The 18,441-nt window shown below is 44.5% G+C and overlaps 1 protein-coding gene across 2 annotated transcripts in view; it reads right to left on the bottom strand.

Moving 5' to 3' along the window:
• KDR (kinase insert domain receptor) overlaps positions 1-12,238 on the bottom strand; it is a 57,990-nt gene extending 45,752 nt beyond the window's left edge. Inside the window, exons 1-3 of one of the 2 annotated variants that reach the window (XM_053258391.1) lie at positions 11,942-12,238; positions 6,848-6,938; positions 1,798-1,994 (exon numbers count right to left, since the gene is read on the bottom strand). In XM_053258391.1, the coding sequence (XP_053114366.1) occupies positions 1,798-1,994; positions 6,848-6,938; positions 11,942-12,008 (355 nt within the window). In that variant the 5' untranslated portion in view covers positions 12,009-12,238. Of the gene's footprint in view, positions 1-1,797; positions 1,995-6,847; positions 6,939-11,492; positions 11,546-11,941 lie in introns of those variants that run through there. The other variant, XM_053258392.1, reaches the window with a different exon arrangement.
• Positions 12,239-18,441: the final 6,203 nt, after the last annotated feature.

Below are 18,441 nucleotides of genomic sequence, written 5' to 3'. Positions count from 1 at the left end.
GTACGTTTTGGGCGGTATAAAAATATGTTAAATAAATATAAATAAATACATCTGCAGGGATGTAAATGAGTTATATCATGGTGATAGGTTGGAGACTACAAATAAAACTCATTGACAGGTTGAAGCCTAATGGGACCCATCAATCTTCTGAATACGTCCACAGGCTAGATATTGCAATCATGTTGCAGTAGCAAATGGAGGGGTGACATTTTGGAAGAGTATGGCTTGTTGGTGGCCCATGAAAATAAAAACATAATTGCGTGATGGACTGTTTTGAGAACTACTATTTAAAGCAGGGTTTCTCAACGTGTGGGTCCCCAGATGTTACTGGATTTCAACTCCCATAATCGCCAGCCCCTGTGGCTTTTGGTTGGGAATTATGGGAGTTGAAGAGGAGAGCTGGTCTTGTGGTAGCAAGCATGACTTGTCCCCATAGCTAAGCAGGGTCTGCCCTGGTTGCATTTGAATGGGAGACTTGATGTGTGAGCACTGCAAGATATTCCCCTCAGGGGATGGAGCCGCTCTGGGAAGAGCAGAAGGTTTCAAGTTCCCTCCCTGGCTTCTCCAAGATAGGGCTGAGAGATATTCCTGCCTGCAACCTTGGAGAAGCTGCTGCCAGTCTGTGAAGACAATACTGAGCTAGATAGACCAATGGTCTGACTCAGTATATGGCAGTTTCCTATGTTCCTAAGTTCAATTACGTCTGGGGACCCAAACATTGAAAACCCCTGATTTAAAGCATGCCAGAGTGCTGTTTGCTTCAGAGTTCCTTTCCACTGACACAAGCACTATTGCTCCTTTACTTGTATTTGCCCATTTTTATTAGGCAAATATGTATATCATTCTAAGATATAATTCTGTAGAACAGAAACTGAGTTACTGTTTAATGACACCTGTTTCACACTACCATCAGTCCAATTCTACACCAATGCTTTCTGAGAAGAAGGAACACACAATCTTTACCGTTATCTGCTTCACACAATATAGTTTTCTTATATGGATATTACATATGTTTAGGAAATCCATGCATACACAGTATGCACAACCTACTACAAGACTCTTCTCACAACCGGTCTAACCCAGACTAGGGCAGCCCAGCCTGAGTTAGGCTGGTCATGGGCAGCACTAGGATCTGCTTTCAAGTCCAGCTTTTAGCCGAGATTAAAAATGCTGGTGCGCCCTTAACCCGACTGCCAGGAACATGTGACAGGCCTACAGTGCCTGTCTCGTGGGGGTATTGCTTGCCATGAGGGGCACTGTGGGATACCCAGAGGCCGGGAGGAGTCCTGGCCTCTAATGATCTGCACTGCAGCAGAGCAGTGTGGATTGTTTGGGCATGCAGCAGCGCACCGAAGACTTCTAAAGTGATCATCTGCGGGGGAAGGTAAGTGAAGCACAGCCTTGCCCACCTACCTACCTGGCCATGTGAATGTCCTCAGTGTGTGCAGGAGGCAAGTACAAGTGGCATTTATTTTGTGACACACAGTGGAATACACACAGCTTTTCTATGCCAGAACCACATTGTGTCAACTGATCTTCAGGTCTGCTTGCAACAAGAATGGAGTTTGACCAGGCCAACAGTATGAACAGAGATCTTACTGTATCACAGTTCTAGCCCTATGCAAAGCCCTGAACACTCATTATCTTGCATGAGAAGATTGACCTCAGTGTAATCTATGGGGATAAACACTTCTGTAAATAAAGAAATGTCTGTTTTCACCTAACATAATAGGTACGTGGGACTGCATGGTCCCTTTACAGAAACAGGAAAAGAGTAAAACCTCAGCACACACCTACCTTGCACATAAACATAAATACTTGATGCTGTACTGTTGTCTTGGTAAAAGCACTTGTAGGCTCCTGTATCATTGCCTATGACTTTTGTCAGAATGAGCATCTTACAGTAGATGTTATCTGTACAGTTGGTCACTGATAGACGGTTTTCAATGCTGCTCTGGTTGTTAGGCCAAAGCCATTCCAAAGCCCGTTCACCACTAGGGGGGAAACGATAGTGGTATGAGGATACAAAAGGAATTCTAAAGGGCTCTTCCCACATTGCTGAAGAACAGTTCACATAGGCATGTTCATCATTTGATGACTGCAGCATCAAGCAGTAACTTGCATGTGCGAATGAACCATCACAAATCAAACTACCTGAAGCCCCCACAGACACAGTAGGCTGGTTCACACATTTCTTAATAGAATTGTGCGACCTTAATAGGACAAGGGTCCTACCCAAGTTCAAGAATTGTGCACACTGCCATTTTGTGATTGTGTGCTTTTAAAAAACAAGGTAGAAAGGGAGGGAGGGATCATCTGTGAGGCTCCCCCTGGGTAAGAGGGCTTTGCCTCTTACCACACTAAACAGCTGGGTAGGGTGGAGCCCTCTTACTCAGACTCACAAATGATCACTCCCCCCTCCCCGCCCCGCTTCAACATTGTTTTTTAAAAGCACACAATTACAAAATGGGAACCTGCACAGCTCCCAGACTTGGATAGGACGCTTGTCCTGCCCTATTAAAGATCTAGCCTCATGGTCTTTAATAGAGTCTGGTTCACCTCTTCAGCTGCCAATCATCAAATGATGCACATGCACGTATCCACCAATCCTCCTGCACTCTGAGCCTTAATTTTATGAAGATCTGTTTTCTGCTGAATTCGGAAATAATTCTGCTGAATTCAAACATCATGCTAAATCATGGCTTGCCCTAACTAGTTTAGAATCCAAAGCATGGCTTAAGCTTCCAAACATACCAGCAAGCCATGGCTGAACTTTTCCATTTGCTCAGCTCTCCTGCTTCTATGATGCGGGGCCTCTAGAGATGGAGCAATGACTGTGGCTTGTCAATTCAGACATCGTCAGACAAGATTTATCAGAAATAACAGTTTGCAAGTTAAACCTCAGTTTCCAGTTCTGGTTTGCTGGCTAATCAGAAACGGTGGTGTGTCAATTTAGGCATCACACCATACTATAGAGAAAACTTCTTAACTATGGTTTGGCATTATGTCATAACTGAGCCTTAGACTACTTGATTGCAGCAATGTTTGCTTCTTTATACTGGGTGTACAATCACAAAAACTCTTCATAAAAGTTTTCCAATATTTAGCAATAGCAATAGCAATAGCACTTACATTTATATACCGCTCTATAGCTGGAAGCTCTCTAAGCGGTTTACAATGATTTAGCATATTGCCCCCCAACATTCTGGATTCCCTTTGTAAATCTTGATTCCATGTGATGTTCCCAAGTAGGGGTGTGCAATTTGGGTTTTCGGTGATTCGGTTCAGGACCCGAACTGAATCACCCCCGTTCTGTTCTGTGCCCGAATCTGGGCTACCCGAATCACCCGATTCGGTTCGGATTTGGATTAAATCCGAATCCGAATCGATTCGGGTATGAAAATGGGTCCCAGGGGCAAAATAGTGGGGTGGGGTGGTAGTGCCCAATGGTTGGAGGCTACCACCCAAATTTCAGGGGGATTGGGCAAAGGGCTGATTTCTGGGGAATTTTTGAAGTTTTAGTGTCTTTGGGGCAGATCGGGGGCATAGCGTGGGATCTGGGCAAAAAGAGTGGGGTGGTAGTGCCTAATGGGTGGAGGCTACCACCCCAATTTTAGAGTGATTGGGCAGAGGGCTGATTTTTGGGGAATTGTTAAAGTTTACACGTCTTTAAGGTTTTTCCTCATAGGGTATGCATGGAGCTTTCAGCAGCCCCATAAGTGCACTTGGGGGGTGCTGGGGTGGCCCAGAGCGAGTGGTAGTGTACTGCACATAGGGTGCCAACCACCCCCATGGGTTTCTAACCCATGGGGTACAGGGTTCTGTTGTTTCAGAGGTATTCTGAGTGTGGATTCTATGATAGCTAATTAGAGTGGATTCATGGTGTTTCATTGTTTCATTAGCTATCATAGAATCCACACTCAGAATCCCTCTGAAACAACAGAACCCTGTACCCCTGACATCACATCAGACCTTTTTGCATTCAAATCAATGGAGGCAAAAAGGCGGGAAATTCAAAGAGACGTCAGCCCGAATCACCCAAATTTTTCGGGCCTGAATCAGGGGTGATTTGGCCCGGGCCCGAATAATATCAGGGGACATCGGGGGTGATTCAGTTCGGACCGAATCGGTTCAGACCCGATTCACCCGAAATTGCTCGTTTCGGCCACCTCTGGGAGACCATGTCCACTTTTGATTACCCATATTCAAGTTCAATCAGAAACAGACACAGAGAATGGAGATAATATTAAAGATCATCCTGTAGAACTCAGAAAATAATCAATCTGTGCCCGAAATTTTTTGCACATCCCTATTCCCAAGCATCAGAAGTACATGTTCCTCCCTCCCCTGCCCACAAGTCTCAGCATAATTCTACTTTGACTGACATTAAAACCATTATGCCAAATCAAGACTGGTCATGACATCCAAATGGACTGATCTAGGTTTATTCTAGTCAACTTCCTGAAATAAATCAAGATCTTAACCCAAGGTTTGAAGTGGGTTTCAGATTTTGTTCAATTTCAAAGAAGTCAGCATAAACCAAGATCCATTAGTTGATTCTTAAGGATGGAGAAGTTTTGGCTCACTTGTACAAAGAACTGGTAAGACTACCTCTGGGAGACCATGTCCACTTTTGATTACCCATATTCAAGTTCAATCAGAAACAGACACAGAGAATGGAGATAATATTAAAGATCATCCTGTAGAACTCAGAAAATAAGAAGCTCTCTCCCTCTCCCCCATATGCAGTGAATGAAGGCTATACAAGAACTAATAGATAATAGCTAGCCACTGACAATTTAGGTTGGAAACCAGGAGTACAATCCTCAAACAATACGTGTTTTTAGGTCTTAATAATTCCAATGGAAAATTTGAGTACATATTGAACTCTCTCCCATTGAAATAACAGAGCTTAAAAATGTTTGGCTGGACTGTGCCTATCCTCAGGAGCATCAGGTCCTTCTGCTAAAGAAAGGAAATTCTTCTGCTATTGCTAAATAAAAGAAGTTGGGGGTGGTAACAAACAGTATCAGCCAGTACATGCAGACACTTAGGCCAAAACTATGTTATAGATGACAGGTTGCCACCACCAGTGCACATCTCCCTGGAAACATTAGTTGAATAAGTTTTGTGATGTGATGTCATTATATTCAGCATTTCCTCTGGACACTGGCCGACAATTCCAGGGCTGAGGGGGAAATGCTGTGTTCAGTGACATCATGTCATGTGTCTTGTTTAGCTAAACTTTGTGGGGGGAATGCAGGAAGAGATGGAGCAGCAGCCACAGCCAAATGTATCCTGGAATATGTAGCTGGACCCTGAATGATTGCCATTTCCAGAGTCAGGAAATAATTTTCTGCCACTCTGAACTGTCTAAAAATACTAGTAGAATTTTGGCTCAGGGGTAGAGCGCATGCTTTGCATGCAGAAAGTCCCAGGTTCAATCCAAAGACCTTTCTTATTTTGAAATCCTGGAGACTTAGGCATTAAGTAAAATGGACCAATGGTCCAACTGACTTGCAGACTGCAATTCTCTTACTCAAATTAACTATTACCTTTCTGCAACATACCCGTCATCTGCTTGTGGCACATTGAGATGTAAGCTATAAATACTGATCTATCATGGGTGGGCTAGTGGATGTTTCAGGGTCTGGGGATGGACCAGCTGGCTTTTAGTCTTTTTTGACCCCTTACTTCTAATACAATGCAAGGAGAAGGCAAGGGAGAACACAATTGTTCATACCCATATACATTTCATAAGGGCTCAGTAAAATCATCATTTCTTTCTTTCCCTAAAGTTTCTTTTCTGTACCCTAAGCTTTAAACACTTGACTCAGGTGACATTTGGAATACTTGGCTCACTCTTGGATTCCACAAGGTCTCCTTCATTTTATTTAACCCTGTATAATGTACCTCTGGAAGTAAAGTCAGCCAGAGTAAGTGTGAAGGAAAGAAAGCAGTTTATGAAAGAGATATAGCAATCATCAACTGGGTGCCTCATCCTTAAAGTAAAGTAAAATGTGCCATCGAGTTGTTGTCGATTCCTGGCAACCACAGAGCCATGTGATTGTCTTTGGTAGAATACAGGAGGGGTTTACCACTGCCATCTCCCGCTTATTATGAAATTATGCCTTTCACAGCATATTCCTATTAGGGGTGTGCACGGAACCGCGGAGCTGCGGTCCGGCACTGAGGTGGGGGGTTCCATTAAGGACGGGGGAGGTTTTACTTGCCCCTCCTGCACTTTCTCCACTCCGGCGCCGTATTTACTTTACAAATCGGGCGGCAGGATACCTCCCTGCCACCCCTTTCCCCGCTGGCTCCTTGTTCTTTTCAAATCGGGCAGTAAGATACCTCCTTGCCGCCCCTTTCCAGGCTTGGCTGCAAAAGGATTTAAGAAGCCTTTTGCAGCCAAGCAGGGAAAGGGGCAGCAGGGAAGTATCCTGCCGCCCGATTTCTAAAAGGAGCCCAGCGGGGAAGGGGGCGGCAGGGAGGTCCCTGCCGCCCCTTTTCTGCTGGGCTCCTTTCCAAAATCGGGCAGCAGGATACTTCCCTGCCGCCCCTTTCCCTGCTTGGCTGCAAAAGGCGCAGGAGGAATAAGTAAAACCTCCCCCGCCCTTAATGGAACCCCCCACCCCAATCCTTCCGAACCGGACCGCCCTGTGTCCGGATCGGTCCGGAGGCCTGTACGGAGGCCTCTGAACCGGTCCGGGCACATCACTAATTCCTATATAGCTGTTGCCCAATATAGGTGTTTACCAGCAGGGATTTGAACCGGCAACCTCTGGCTTGCTAGTCAAGTCATTTCCCTGCTGTGCCATTCGGTGTCCTCCTGCCTCATACTTACCTGCAAGTAATTTGTAGTGTATCATTTGCAGTTACAGTAAGGACAGCTTTTTGGATGCTAAGGGATGGTGGATCCAGTGATACAGGTGAGCCTGCAAAATACCAAACAACAACAACAACAAAATATGTCAAAGGGCACTCAGTAGGGATGTGATTTGTTTAAGGCATATAACACTTAATGTAACCTATGAATTTAGGATGCATTCCTGATTGCCTCAATGGATTAGGGAAAGGACCGTAGCTCCATCTGCTTTGCACGCAAAAGATCCCAGGCACGGCTGGGAAATATCTGAAACATCAGATATCAGTGTGTAGACAATATTGAGCAAGATAGACCAAGGGTCTGACCCAGTATAATGCAGCTTCCAATGTAACCATGTAGGGATTATGAATTCAAAGGGTTAAATTACAAAAGACAAAGCATGGCCTTTCACACATCGTAGAAAAATCCATGAGCTCTGTCATAACAGGAAGAATGGGCAGATGGTCATAAGCTAGCAACTCTGCTCTGCAATTCACAGAGGTTGGGTGGAGTTCCTGTTTTGTTGCACTACTAACTTCAAGGTCTAGCTAAAGGATATGGGACATTGAAATGAAGTGAACTTGGCTCACAGGATGATCTCATTCACTTGGGAATGACTTAAATCTCTCCTTATAAAAAGATGTTTTACAACCATAAGTTCCCAATGCTTCAAATGAATTAACTTTTCTCAGAATTATTCTGTAATTCTGTATAACTGCTTGGTCATCTGATCTATTCCTGTTGCTTTTCCTTTGTTATCCGAGCAGAGAATTATAGAAGACTTAAATTCTATTGCTTATGGGGTGCTTAATTTGCATCTATGCCCCCAGAGGATGGTGCCATAGCTCAGGCAGAGCACCTGTTTTGCCTGCAGAAGGTTCCATGTTCAATCCATGGCATCTCCAGGTAGGGCTGGGAAAGATACCTGTCTGTATCCCTGGAGAGCTGCTGCCAGTCAGTGTAGACAATACTGGCCTAGATGGACCAATGGCCTGACTCAGTAGAAGACAGCTTCATATGTTGAAACTAATCTGTTATAAAATGTTGTTAATCTATTAATTTTGTTAACTTTTGTTAAAGATCACTATTATGAGAGAGGGGAAGGGAAACCCCTACTCCTGGGTTATTCTATGGCACATAGACTAAAAACTCTAGACAACTACATAGACTTGTAGTAAGACCAACACAATAATAACATAGCATTTCTACTTTGTATGCATGCTAATCTAAAGTGTCAACCCACAGCACCCTTGTGGCAGGACAAAGAGCCCGAGGACACTTTTGTAAACTTAAATTTGTTAACATGTGAAAGTAACCAGCAAGTAACATTGGAAATCCTCCTTCATTACTGAAAAACGTCAACTTTATTCTTTTCTTTTCTTTTTGCCTTATTATGTGCTAACCTAGATTTTCAAGTGCCTGGCAGACAATATTGATGGAATCAACTAAAAATTAAAGAATGATTTTGACATAGGGTTGTATCCTAAGGTTTCCTCCCTCCAGAAGGAGGAGGAGCCTTTTTCTGAAGGAAGGACTTCAGAGTCTTTGCTTGTTCTGAAACAAGGAGTTTCCTCCAGAGGAAGGAAAGCTTAGTATACAACCCATAATGTTTTTCCTGCATACAGCAATAGCTGTAAAAGAATTCACATGAAAAGAGTTACATTGCCATGCAAAATGTTGCATTCACAGATCCCCCCCGCCCCCGCTCCATGAATTCCTTCATGGTATTCTTCTATGGAGAAAATTGTTGTATAAGATTGGCCATAAATTTATTTTATTTTTAAATTTTATTTTATATTATTTTATTTATTCGCCGCTTTATGGTTTGTTGACAAAACTGAAACTAGCATGTTGACTCCATGTTGCAATAATGAAACATTTTGAATATTTTAAAATATATTATCTTTACAATTCAATATAAATTAAACACTTCAAAAAGCACCAACATATCAGAAAGGCAATAAATAGTTGCTGCATTAATATTAATTAATTTGTTACTCAATGCTTTGTTGTCTTGACCATATAAGATAAGAAAACAGAACAGAATGAAAGAAAATAAGCACATAAGCTGTTTTCTTCAGAACAGTCTATCACAATCAGGCTCCCACATATTCATTTAGATCTGCCTTATTCTTACTGCTGAGCTACTTTCTGTTACTGAAGTCTATTTTTGCAAGTAGAATTGCAATTTTTTAAATTAGAAACAAACTGAGGAACAAAAATTTAACTCTTGCCTCCTTATAGACAGGGCACTGAAATAAGTAATTCTAAATTACTTATTTAGTAATTTAGGCCAGAGTGGTATAGTGCTTAGAGTGCTGGACTAGGACCGGGTAGACCAGAGTTCAAATCCCCATTCAGCCATAATACTTGCTGGGTGACTCTGGGCCAGTCACTTCTCTCTCAGCCTAACCTACTTCACAGGGTTGTTGTGAGGAGAAACTTAAATATGTAGTACACTGCTCTGGGGTCTTTGGAGGAAGAGCGGGATATAAATGTAAATAAATAAATAAATAAATAAATCCAACGTCTAAAATCCTATGGCATACTCCTATAACAGCCACACAAACCAACAGAGGACATCTGCTAAAATCTTAAATGAGTTAGAGATCTTCTGTTTGATTGTTCTCCTGAAATACAGTTGTTGTAATCCTAATCTAACATAAAGATGCAAAACCAAGGATACAGCCTCAAACTGATCAGGAAAGATAAATATAGCCTGCTAGCTATAAATGTGCCTCAGGCATTTTAAAACGGTTTTTAAATTTAAGGACTGTATCAAGGGGACTATCGTTTGCTGACAAGTGCACCTGAATTTAATATTACTATGACACATATGTACTAACATAAATGTTATGTTAGTACTAAATTCAGGCTAACTTGAAGTTAACTGCTTACCACTTTATTAGCACCAATAATTAAATTAAACACCCTTCTGCAGACTTCAAGCTTGCTGTAAATACAGAGGTTGTGCCCCAAGGACCTGCTTCATGCAGTTCTAGAATTTATGCTGTACTGGTCATTTTCTCTGGCACTGAATAACTCTCACTGTGATCCTAATGATTAGTTGGATCACCCAAACTTCCTTTCCTCAAGCAGCTTTAAGTGTTCTTGGCTTGGCTTTTGATCATTTTTCTTGGGCGGTGTTTTTTAAAAAACTTTTTATACAATTGTTAAACATTCATGGTGTTAATGATTTAGCATAATCAAACAAGTAGTAGTCTCCACTTCTTTTTGCTTCTTGACTTTTAATCCTATGGCACAGCACCAGTTGTAGTGTCAATGAGGCAATTTGTCTGGGGGATTAGGCAAGAAACAAAGCTGATAGGAACTGAACATTTGAAACTACTTCACACAACACATGGTTTCCATAAAGGTATCACCTCTGCACAAGGAAAAACATGTACAAAATACTTATGCTTGCACACCAAAGGTATTGATGACCTCATAACAGCCACTATAACAATAACCTTTGTGAAGAATGCACTCGCTTCCTTTGTTGTTGTGATTGCCATGGGGTTGCTTCTATGCATGCACATAGCAAAACAGACGTTCTTCACAAATGATGGGGTACACCTTGCACATGTTTCCCACCCCCCACACACAGAGGTGTTAGTGTCAGGAAATCTCAACAGAGAAAGGGGCCTCAATCTATGGTGTGATATCTTGGGGAACCAGGGATGATGTGTACCACCCAGAGATGCGAGTTTGGGTCAGTATACACAGAGGTGCACCTAGGTAATTTTGGAGCCTGGACTTCAAGGCCTTCGGAGGCTCCCCCGATGCAAGTTAAGCATCATTTTTTAACACATAGATTCCTGAGGGCAAAAATCACACCTCCCAGGACAGACTAAAGTCAATTTGGGGACTCCCAGGGGGTGTGGAGGCCCTGGACTTCAGCCCCATAGTCCAGAAGTAAGAGTGCCTCTGTACAGTATACAAGTATACTTAATTCAGAATACTTAATATGTTAATTATTATTAATATGTTTAATTATATTATTAATCAATTAATATGTATGTATTATAAATACTTATATCCTGCTTTTCAATCAAATGCTCAAGGTGGGGGGGGAGAAATAAAGAGTAATCTAGATATTAAAATATAAATAACTAATAACACACAAAAACACCACAAGTAAGTTGTGGCAAATGAAAGAAACAAATCTCCAGCAACACTAAAATCAGAGAATATATCAGCATAACTCCAGCCGCAGCATTAGTCTTCCCAGCCCCACGTACATCGCATCACACATCGTGCCTCTTCCTTCCTCTCCCCATCACATCCAGCCCCTTCGCTTTCGCACGGATTTATCAGGCACGTTATAACGTTCCAGCAACACCTGATCTGGCTTTCCATGTCCCAAGCCAGACTGCTCACTGCTCAAGCGTAGAGGCGCAATGCACGCGAGGGAGGCTTCCAGCCTCTTTGCGCCCCATTCGCTCTGGTCGGACAGCAAGCCAAGGGCGGCATTCCTGGGCCCAAGCTCCTCCTTCACGTCAGGAATGGGCTTGCTTGCTCATCTGTACCAACCTTCACAACCTGTACCAACCTACATTAAGGAGAATGTTATCACTTATCACGCATCTACAATCAACCCGTAGGAGAACGGCCGTCTGCATACTTTTCCCGTCTCGGGGATGTCAAATCTCCATGGGACCCGGAGAAGTCAGATCCACACCCAGTCCGCGGCTTTTTCACTTAAGCGGGAGGGAGCTCGATCCTTTGCAGCAGGCACGCTACGATTCCTACTGCAGCTCCTGAGCGTTTGGTGAACTCCGGCTGTGCGCCAAGTGCCGCAGAACAGAATCGCAGCTGGTTCTTTGCGCCTTTCCCTACGAAAACAGCCCCTTCCCCACTGCCTCCCCCTAAACTGCTCATGCAGCCGTGGGCTCGCTCTATCCCACGGAATTACTCCAGGTTTGGAGGGGGGGGTCTGTTTCACCCCAGCATAGCTGACCCGACCGTGAATGCCGAGTTAAGCACCGATAGAGAAAGAAGGGACGAAGAAGCCGCCTGCGCTCGCTTCCCACCATCCACCCGCCTACACACACCGACTAGCGCGCCCCTTACCCGAAAAAACCAGCCAGGGCTCCACAGCAAACAAGAGCACGGTTACAAGTCCCGCTGCAAGCTCCATCTCTTCTGGGGCAAAGAAGAAAACAAAATCCAGGTGAGGCTGCCTGCGCCGCCAAGCGTCGTCTCGACTAGCGCCCAGACATCAGGAGAAGAGTGCAAACTCTGCCTGCTTTGCTCCAGATACGGCCGCGTCAGGAAGCCAAACGATCCGCGGAGGAGGCGCAGCTGGCGCTAATGCTGGGGAAAGGCTGCGGAGTCCTTTCTAGACTCTCTCCCACTCACCGCAGTCCAGCAAGACCCTTCCCCGTCAAGCAGGGTTTTTTGCAAACCAATCGCCGACAGCAGCGCCTCTTGTTTGGGACGGAGGAGGAGTTCAACATGCCAGTCCAGCCCTCAAGCCCCGCCTCCAGACAACTTCTAGCTCCGCCTCCAAGTCGCCTTTTTCGGCCTCTGGGTTCATTTGGAACTTCAACCCGAGCATCAAGTCCCAAAGAAAGCGGGAACCCCATTCTCTGGTTTTCCTTACCGTTAGCCCCACAGTTCCTGGCTTTCCTGCACAGGCAGGAAAAATGAAGAGATAGTCACCTCCTATAGCCTGCCTTCTCTTCGGTGAAAAATGTGTTTTGTCAGAATCCCTCTAATAATTATTAGTACTATAATATTACTATACCACTTTTCAACAAAAGGAATGATAATATCTTGGACTAGATTGTCACAACACCCAATCACAGTAATGACCCTTGAGTGAGACACTGGCCGAATTCAGAAAAAAAACGCAAAACTGGAAGCTGGTGGACCCGCAGTTTCAATTTTAAACTGTAAATCACATCACAGATGTTTGTCCAATCATGGCCCAACAACCTCTGATTCCAGGAGGGGGGGGGGCCCTCCTTGCTGCCAATCCCAGCAAGCTCCACGCCTGGACTGTGGGCAAGCCGTCCACAATTGGCTACGATCTTGAAGAAGACGTGCCAAGCACGATTGCACACTTTCAGAGTGGTCTGCCTGTCCTTGGCATGGAATGGGCATTTAAATCCCTTTAAATGCCATGCCATGCCAGCGCTTCTTCAGAGAGCAATGGCATTGCCCCACCCCCCAAGAGCCCTGCACCAAAAGAGTTCCACACAAACACTAATTCAAGGGGAGTGGAGCACTATTTCCCCCCGTTAGGAAAGGGAAGGGAAAATTTGCTCAGTTTTGCTAACTGAGCAAAGAGACACCTTTTACACTAGTGGTTCCTTTATATTTAGCAGGGAAGAGCAGCTGGCCCTATCCAACCTCAGCATAGCATCCCTCCAGTGGCTGTTGCTGGTATCCGTGAGCCCTTTGGGGACAGGGGACCATCTTATTTATGTGTTATGTATTTTTCTACGTAAACCGCTTTGAGAACTTTGGTTGAAAAGCAGTATATAAATATTCATAGTAGTAGTAATAGTAGTAAAATGACTTCCTGGGAGGAGATAACTATATGAGGGAGGGCAAATGCTCCCGGGGGGGGTCTGTCCCACCACGACCTTGGTTGCCATTGAAAGAAATCCCCCCATCAATGCAGTCCATGCAGTCCAAACTACACTCCTGCCCCAACTGGCAGCTTGCTGCTGGTGGGCTATCCCTCTATCCCATGAGAGGGCCAGTTTACTGGGGAGGACCATGGGATTGTAAGCCCTAGGTCTCCCATCAGACTCACAAGTTGAGCTAACCCAACAAAGGGCCCCCCGCTTGTGTGAGGCCCCCAACTCTGCATTGTAAACAATAGAACAGAAGCACTGCATCCCTCCTGGCTTCTCTGTGAAGCCTTGCTTCACCCAAAGGAGATTTCAATGCTCCATGTGTCAGAGCCTGGGCACGTTGGCAGACAGGGGAGACCCTGGGTGCATGGATGGATCCATTCAAAATTCCCGGGTTCGGTCCAGCATTACACTGATGCAGATCTGCCAACACAGGAAATCACCGGAGAAGGGAGCCCTGGTTTCCAGAGACCCTAGGAGAGCAGGGTTGCCATTTCAGAGCACAAGCAAGGGTGCACATGGCCATATGGGCACATGGGCCAGCAGGGGACATGCTTTGACAGCTACTTGGTGGCCAAGACAGAGAGAGCAGTTGCTGGGGTACCCATCCCTGCGGCTTTCCTCCAGACAGCAAGCAGGCTCGATATAGAGCCCCAATAGCATGTCACTCTTGTGAGAGAGCAGTCCGTGGAAGAAGGGTTGCTTTGTCATCACACATGATTAGAGATTTTGTTTGGCAGCTCCCTCCCCTCTGACAGTTCTTCTCATGAGTCGTGAGGGGGTGTCCACATGGCCTGACACTCTCTTGAGTGAGCATGAACCACCCCAGGTCGGCATCTGTCATCATCGCATATGAAGAATCTTCCTTCTCAGCTACGGCAATGCTGATCCTGCTGGCCGGCCCTGCTCATGAGTAAGTCCATGGACCGCAAACCCCCAAAGAGAAGGGGCTGGGCCCCTTTTCCCCAACCTTTCTGTGGGGGGGTAATAGAACTTGACTGCTCAAGAATCCCTGGTTGGGGCTGCCTTTTAAACCCAACCTCAGGCACCCCCCTCCCCAGCCATCTGTCCCCCTCCTGGTACTGTGATGAGGTGTCCTGCTTATGTTGCCACCTGGAGTGTTTGTGCTTGTGAACATAAACAATTGTTGCTTCATTCTCAGAGAGCAAAGCAATGCCTGCCCTGTCATCCCATCACCTTTTCCTCCTGCTTCCCAGGAGAGGGAAGCAAGGGACAGAGTGGGAAGAGGGAATGCCCCTGTGTGACTATGCTGCTTGACAGGCTGATAAGTCTGGGATGGGAGATGGCAGCGTTCCTGTTGGCGGACAACTCCATAGCTGGAGGTGGGGCTGGTGCTTGGAGAGGCGACCACTGAGAAGTGCTGCAGGCATGGAGAACCCAAGTCCACTGGAATTGGCCTTTGCCACACCATCATCATGTCCCCCAATATCTGCACACCAGTCCAGGCAACAAACTTGGCAGCAACAGATAGAGCAGAGAAAGAGTGCCACACTCCGGGCAGAAGGTTATCCATTTAAAGCTTTCACTCTCCAGGCAGGGAAGTAAAGCCCAGGAAGGGTAGTCCGGACTCAGAGGTACTTAAGGCCCAGTCTTCCTCTGACTGGTGTTGAGTCAATTTGCTCCCTTAGGCTTCTCTAAAGTCCTACAGGATTACCTCAGTATTCATGGGGATTCTGATCTCTGCTACTACTGTGGATATGGAAACCACAAATACTGGGTTATTGGGGCAATGGGATTGCGGGGGTTAGGTTCCCAGGGAGAGAAATGGCTGAAAATCAGTCAAAAATTGCTCAGGTTTTGCCATTTGGGGGGGGTGGGGTGGAAAACAGGGTAAAATGCCCTAGAAATGTGGGGGGTGAGGTGGCCTGCCATGCTGAGGGGTCCCCAGCAGTCCAGAAATGCCCCCCAACAGTAGAAACACGGGCGGAAATAATCTTTTTGTGCCCTTTAAAAATACTATAAAAGGCCCTTGAAATGTGGAGGGAAGTGGCCTACCATGCTCCGTGAGTCCCCAGCAGTCAAGAAATTCCCTCAAGAGTAGAAAATTGGCCAAAAATTGGTTACAGATTGCCATTTTAAAACTCATTTTTTGTGGGAAATGAGCCATAAAATGGCTCCCAATGTCAAATGGTTCAAAATGGCTATGAGGTCATTTCCGGCCAGCCTGACCCATGGATACGTGGATTTAACCCTTTTAGAACCTTTTGTCCTGCATATACTAAGGTTGTTGTTGTTGTTGTTACCTGACCACAGATATGCGAAACCACAGATGATGAGTCCGTGATTAATGAGGTTCTCCTGTATGTACTTTCCTTGGCCTTTTGGGCAACCAAGACAGAGAAAATGGTTCCTTGTCCAAGTGGGCTCACAATCTATATTTTCTAAATGTGTCCTGAAGTGTTAATGCAGACAAGTCGATATGTCAGCGATGCAATGCTCATATTAACTCCAGCTCTCAACAAAAAGACCTTTTACTGTGCAAAAAGAAAGAAAAACTAAAAGCTGGTAAATAAAAAACATAAGACATTTTGGTGTAACACACCATCCTCAGTTAAATAAACAAATGAGCACAGATGAAAACCTCCTATGTTCCCCAGCTGTTAAATTCCTTAGACGTGATAACACTCTGTTCCATGACTGGCAGAGAGATAAGGGGTGTGTGTGTGTGTGTGTGTGTGTGTGTGTGTGTGTGTGTGTGTGTGTGTGTGAAAAGGAGAATCACCCGATTCTTCTCAGAGACTAATAAACTTTATGGAATTTAATGCAGCATTAAAACCATGGTATAATATTTGAAATGAACTCATTTCTGGTGAGCATATTTGGTCTTTCTGCATTTAACGTTTTGAGGGCATCAGTCAAAATATATTCCTGATCTCTGACATAGGCAGTCCCTCCACAGGAGTTGATTCTGGCTGGGTGAAACTAACTCAGGAACTTCCTTTGGGTGTTAAGGTCCATGGGAAAGATTGAGTAGGTTGTGTCCACTTGTGCGCAAACTTCTGGAAAGTATGACTGTTAAAACATTTGCTTTCAACCATTATGCTGAAGGACGTATACAACTACAGAACAAACATAATGGTATTACTCTGAACCAAAACATTAACCTATAACATGTTGAGTATTAAGGGCCTCTCTTACAGTTCTCCAGAATATATTTTATCAATACATATTGCCCTCCACAAAAACTTCAGTTAAACTGTACGCTTAGCCTGACACAGAACAATAGGAAAGTTTTTTTGAAGAGTGGAGGAAGGAAAGTCCCCACCATTAAGGCTGAAATCTGCTATGCACTTACCAGGGAGTAAGGCACACTGAACACTGACAGATTTCTGAATAAACATGGAGGTAGGTACTTTTAATGGTGCAGCAGGGAAGTTACTTGCCTAGTGAGCAAGAGGTTGCTGGTTCAAATCCCTGCAGGTATGTTTCCCAAACTATGGAAAACATCTATATCGGGCAGCAGTGATACAGAAAGATGCTGAAAGGCATCATCTCAGACTGCGCGGGAGGAGGCAATGGTAAACCCCTCCTGTATTCTACCAAAGACAACCACATGGCTCTGTGGTCGCCAGGAGTCGACACCAACTCGACAGCACAACTTTACCTTTAGGTACTTTTTTGGCTTCTACTAGAAATGCCTCAAAAACTAATTCAAGAATATAAAAGGATAGTGGAACTCAGGTCAAAGCCCAGCTTCCCTCCCATGTGTGTCTTTACTTCCTCTGTTCTAGAGTATCAGCCTCTCCTATGAGGTAAACTTGAACCACAACTCATTGTGATTTTTTATCTTTTGTGTTTATTGTCTCAGGCACTTTTAGTTGAAACACAGATTCGGGGGTTCTATAAACAATACATCAATAAGGACCTGAGTTTTGATTATTACATTTACAAAGGTCCCTTTTAAAAAAAAATTCTAGCCACCAGGGGATCTTGGCCTATGTTTGTAACAAATATCATCTTCATACTGAATGTAACGTTTTGGGGGCTACACTTCATGTTTTCCATTTTTGATTCAGAGGCATACAAATGGGAAGAGAGCTAGTTTTGTGGTAGCAAGCATGACTTGTCCCCTAAACTAAGCAGGATCCACACTGATTGCATACTAAAGGGAGTCTAGAAGTGAAGCTGTAAGATATTCCCCTTAGGGGATGGAGCCATTCTGGGAAGAGCATCTAGGCTCCAAGTTCCTTCCCTGGCTTCTCCAAGATAGGGCTGAGAGAGATTCCTGCCTGCAACCTTGGAGAAGCTGCTACCAGTCTGTGTAGACAATACTGAGCGAAATGGACCTATGGTCTGACTCAGTATATGGTGTCCTATGTTCCTTCCTATGTTCCTAAATGTCTTGTTTTCAGAATTTTCCAACAGTTAGGTGTCAGACTACATTTGTGCTAAATTTCAGCTTTCCTACTAATATGAAAGAGCCTTAATCATTTGGGGGCATATGTCATGTCCCCCATTTTGAGAAAATGATATAAAGTCATCTGTTTTACATATTTTTCTAGCAATTGTGATGATTTGGGTCACATCTGTACCTATAGTCAAATTATTATACAACATGAAACTTCTGTAAAAAAAATTGATACCCCCAAGAGTCAGTGGCTCTCAATCATTTTTCTAGATATTGATTAAGTGCCATCAGGTCAGCGTCGACTCTTAGCAACCACATAGATAGATTAGACTATATATACTGTAACCTTAAAGGTTAACAAAATTATTGTTAGTCTATAAGCTCTCATGGACTAGATTCCACCTCATCAGATGCATCCTCAGTTGGCGTGTGCACACACGCAGGCGCACACATACACGTATAGAGAGGGGGAAATGAACTGTAGGCCACAAGATCATGAAACTGTCTGTGTGTGTAGTTGTGTGTGGTGAGCATTCTAGTAATGCTCTCAGTTGCAGGAAGGTCTCCTATGTGTTGAGATTGTTGCACAAGAAGAAACTTAGATGATTATTTTCAAA

Source organism: Hemicordylus capensis, chromosome 5 (genome assembly GCF_027244095.1).
Source record: "Hemicordylus capensis ecotype Gifberg chromosome 5, rHemCap1.1.pri, whole genome shotgun sequence".
In the NCBI taxonomy this organism is placed as follows: Eukaryota; Metazoa; Chordata; class Lepidosauria; order Squamata; family Cordylidae; genus Hemicordylus; species Hemicordylus capensis.
Note: the sequence above shows the minus strand (reverse complement) of the source record. Positions and strands in the feature narration are given on the sequence as shown.